A 4,473-nucleotide genomic window follows, 5' to 3' on the forward strand; every position below is an offset into this window, starting at 1 on the left:
CACAATATGCATCTTATGAAAGATGCTGCAAACACTTTTGATAATCTAGAGAGATTTAGAAATTACAAAAATATTAGGATCTAGCAACATCAATGTACCATATGACTTTATCAGTTTCTCACTCACTTAAGCATATTATCTTCAGATAATAAACAATCATTCTATACCCTGCATGTTCACAAATGAACCACCCAGCCCAGGTGAGTTCTAATGCAACAGGGGTGATAGTTTCGGTAGGTAAAGCGAACAATGATAGTTGAGTATGAAACTCGCAAAAAGTGATAGTTTGGATGTGTTTTGACCATTAACTCTTAGTAAAATTATTTACCTTATCCAAAAGGAGAAAACTCCAAAAGAAGAGGCCGCTACACCCTTTGTCCCTTGTGAAAACTGAAGAGCAATAGTTCACCTTAAATTGACACAAGCAGCTTGTAAGAAAGCATGCAGAACCTGATAAACCAAGTAAAGATAATATGGACTCGGAACTTAAATGGTTGGCAAGAGTCTATATGCGTATTTACTCAACAAAATCTCTTACTAATAACTTGAACTTGATCTAATTTATATAAAGCTTTTGTTTGTCAATGCCAATAAATTAAGCCGACAGCCTAATAAGGAGATTTTTCAGAGATTATCCTATCTATATGATTTGTTGTAGCTTCAGAACCATTTCCAGAAATGATAAACTCCACTTATGCCAGTTCCATTGATATTCACATACTATAATTGGCTGAACCAACCTTAGTAGACATATTAATAGTTATCTGGATCAACCCTAACAAGTGTTATTAATGCCATTTGGCTCCAATATAAAAACACTCGTGAAATTGCAAATACTATATCAAAGAATATCCTTAGTACAATAGTTTAAAAGTCGATCTGCTGAACAAGTATAAGTTATTCAAAGGAAAGAGCTGGTCACCAAATTTAAATGTGCTTCAGTCAATCAGACAGCTTGATAGAAGCTGTCATCTTGGATAAGACCCTTCTTTTGCTATCTGGTACTCCTCGTTTCCCACCAAAAAGGTAAACTGGATATTCGTGACTGCTCTGTGTTAATAAAGAAATATGCATGCATATCATTAACTGAATATCGTACTTCTGAGTATCTTTACAAAGTAAAAAAGCATAATTCAGAAGAAAAAACTAAACTAAAAAAGGCTAAACACAACTTAATTACCTCGAATTTCAAAGGCAGCTGGTCATTGATAAACTACGATCATATTAACTCCAGCAAAATCCTGTCCAAAAATGTCATGAATACAAAGGTATATGGTGGGAGAACAACAACATAATGGGAGAACTAATAGTTTTTTATTCTTCTAGCCCATAGATCCACTCTTCTATTAGTTCAAGTTTAGGCTTATAGCCAACATCCTTCATATTGATGGTTAAATATTCCAACATATCATATATCATGCAGAACTGAGGATGCTTCTTATCTTTAGATACAAAACAGTGTGGATATCCAGAAGTATCAATCCAACTACACCCAACCTCCTTTGACAATCCCATTTTGCGCATTCCTCTTCTGACATCATCTACAGACTGCCAGTTTCCTTCCTCTGCATATATATTTGAGAGCAGAACATGATAACCAGAAATTTCATCACTCCCCTCTAATTCAAGCAGCTTACTGGAAACAATTTTCCCCAATTCAAAATTTCTGTGTACTCTGCAGGCTGCAAGGAGTGATCCCCATATTCCCAGGACATTACCCTCAACACCCAACTGTTTAGCAAAATTATGAGCTTCATTCAACCGTCCAACTCTTCCTAACATGTCAACCACACAAGCATAGTGCTCTGCCGACGGCTGAATCCCGTATTCTTCGCCCATCAGCTCAAATATTTGAAGGCCTTCATCTACCAATCCGGTGTAGCTGCAAGCAGACAGGACTGCTACAAAGGTAACAGCATCTGGCTCTAAGCCATTCTGCCTCAAAGAGTAGAACAGTGTTAGAGCTTTCTTACCCATCCCATGCTGGCCATATCCCAAAATCATATTTGTATATGTCACAGAGTTCTTCTCAGGAGATTTTAGAAAAACACTTTCCGCATAATCAATGATTCCTGATTTTGAATACATGTCTACCAAAGCAGAAACAACATAAACATTGTTCTCAAACAAATTGCGAATCGCAAAACAATGTAGCTGCTTGCCTATTGCTATACTTCCAGACTGGCTGCATGATGGGAGGATTGATGCTAAGGTCACAGCATTTGGCTTCACATTCTGCTCTAGCATCTCCTTGAAGACAACAAAGGATTGTTCAATTAATCCATTTTGAGTGTTTCCAGCAATCATAGCATTCCACGTCGCTTGATCTTTATCATTTGTGAAGTTCGACTGGAATATTGCTTGTGCTTCTCTAATCATATTAGATTTGGCATACATGTCTATCAGGTAACTCTCCATCCCTTCAAATTGAATATCGTGCCTTAGAAGATAAGCATGGGTCTGTTTACCAATTTCCCTGTCCCTAAGATTTGATGCCGCAGAAAGCAGGATGGTAATTGTTATATCATCAATTGCAACCCCAAGCTTTTGCATCTCATATACAAGCATCAAAGCCTCATCATCCAGTCCGTTCTGTACCAAAACAGACACCATGGTGTTCCATGACACTATATCTCTTTCCTTCATTCCATTAAAAACTTTAAATGAATCGCCAACATGGTTACACCTAGAGTATGTGGCTATCATAGCATTAAGCGAAATAACCTGTATATCCCTGCATTTCTTTATCAGGCATGCATGTAACTGTTGGGCAAACTCCAAATGCTGCAACTGTGAAGTTGCCATAAGAGCGGATACAAATGTCACATCATCAGTAGTAACAGCATCCTCTGCTTCTACAGCTTCAAGAAAGAGATCAACAGCTTTTAAAGGAAAATTATTCTGAATGTACCCGCTTATCATAGAGTTCCAGATCTCTGTATTTCTTTCACAAGTATTCTCAAATATTCTGGTCGCCAAATCAACGCAACCAAGCTCAGCATACATAACAATGGCAGCACTAACAACAAACAAGTCATTTACATATGCATTACCCAATTTCACGAGCAATCCATAAAGAACATCAGCAACTCTAACATCCCCTATTTCTGATACAGCAGGAAAAACATTAATAAAACTAACAACAGTTGGCTTAATACCTAATCTCATCATCATAACAAAACACCTCACTGCTTCTGAAAACCTCTTCCTTTTCACATACCATGAAAAAATAGTATTCCACGCAACAGCATTTCTTTTACGCATAGTTCTAAACACCCTTTCAACTAAATCACACTCGGAACCATTATCCAATGTAAGACAAGTCGCAGAGTACATATTCAACAAAGAATTACTAACAATCCTACTAGGATGAATCCCAGAACGCAGAATGTGGCAATGCACAGCTTTACCTACAAGAATCAGTTTGGTCTCTGCGCAAGCCTTGAGAACAGAGGAATAAGTATACTGATCACATACGGATGAACCCACATGTTTCAATCGAGAGTAGAATGAAATGGCTTCATGGGGCATGTTGTTACAGACAAACCCAATGATAATTGTGTTCCAAAGGACAGTTGATGGTTGAGGAATTGTATCGAACAGTTGGCGGGCGAGATGGGGTTGGCCTTGTCTGCACAATTCGCTCAAACGAAAGCGAATTGTTCTGGGTTTTGAGTCTGTAAGAGTGCATTGTTGGTCTGTAAGGGGTAAAGAAGAGAAATTTGGGAGATGGGTTAAGCTCAAAGATGGAGATTGTGAGAAAGTTGAAGGAAGAGGAAGAGGAAGAGCTGAAGAAAAAGACATTGCCAAACGCATTTTCAACCTCAAAACTATCACTTCATCCAACAAAAATCCCAAATAAAATTTTCAACTGCTGCTTCTTATTTTCAGTTATAGTACTAAAAAAAAAAACAATGGTTTGGTCTTTACAAATACTCATCCATTTCAATATTTCCAACCTGGCCCCGAAAATATTTGGGAAAAACTTTGGAAGCCGTGTTTGGTTATATAAATCTCATTCGGGTAAACATTAGATAATTATGCATTTGTATATATGGCAAGTGAGATAGGGAGAGGGAGGAGAGAGGCGAACAGAATTTTGAGAGAGGGAGGAGAGAGGCAAGCGAGATTATGAGAGGGAGGAGATAGGCGAGCGAGAGAGGGCAAAAAGTGGGAGAGAAGTGAATTGTATATGTATATCAGTTAGATAATTGTACAATATACGTATGCATTTGTATATATGGCAAGTGAATGGCGAGCAGGATTTGGGAGAAAGAGGAGAGCGAGATTGGGAGAGAGAGAAGAGAGGCGAGCGTAATTTGAGAGAGGAGGGAGAGAGGCGAGGGAGATTGAGAGAGGGAGAGAGAGTTGAGTAAGAGAGGGCAGAGAGTGGAGAGAAGTGAATTGTATATGTATATCGGTTAGATGATTGTACATTTTACATATGCATTTGTATATATGGCAAGCAAGTTG

General features: G+C 38.2%; 1 protein-coding gene across 3 annotated transcripts; it reads right to left on the reverse strand.

Moving 5' to 3' along the window:
• Positions 1–326: 326 nt before the first annotated feature.
• LOC107004805 (pentatricopeptide repeat-containing protein At3g22150, chloroplastic) lies at positions 327–3,908 on the reverse strand. Of its 3 annotated transcripts, none has more exons than XM_015203165.2 (3): positions 1,181–3,908; positions 923–1,045; positions 327–409 (listed from the first exon to the last, which is right to left on the reverse strand). In XM_015203165.2, the coding sequence occupies exon 1, from the start codon at positions 3,814–3,816 to the stop codon at positions 1,315–1,317; it is 2,502 nt and encodes an 833-aa protein (XP_015058651.1). In that variant the 5' UTR covers positions 3,817–3,908; the 3' UTR covers positions 327–409; positions 923–1,045; positions 1,181–1,314. The 3 variants fall into 3 exon arrangements, with proteins under 3 accessions (XP_015058651.1, XP_015058649.1, XP_015058650.1); XM_015203163.2 differs by having other exon boundaries at positions 923–1,050; XM_015203164.2 differs by having other exon boundaries at positions 329–450; positions 923–1,050.
• Between the last annotated feature and the right edge of the window lie 565 nt (positions 3,909–4,473).

Source organism: Solanum pennellii, chromosome 11, assembly GCF_001406875.1.
Source record: "Solanum pennellii chromosome 11, SPENNV200".
Lineage (NCBI taxonomy): Eukaryota > Viridiplantae > Streptophyta > Magnoliopsida > Solanales > Solanaceae > Solanum > Solanum pennellii.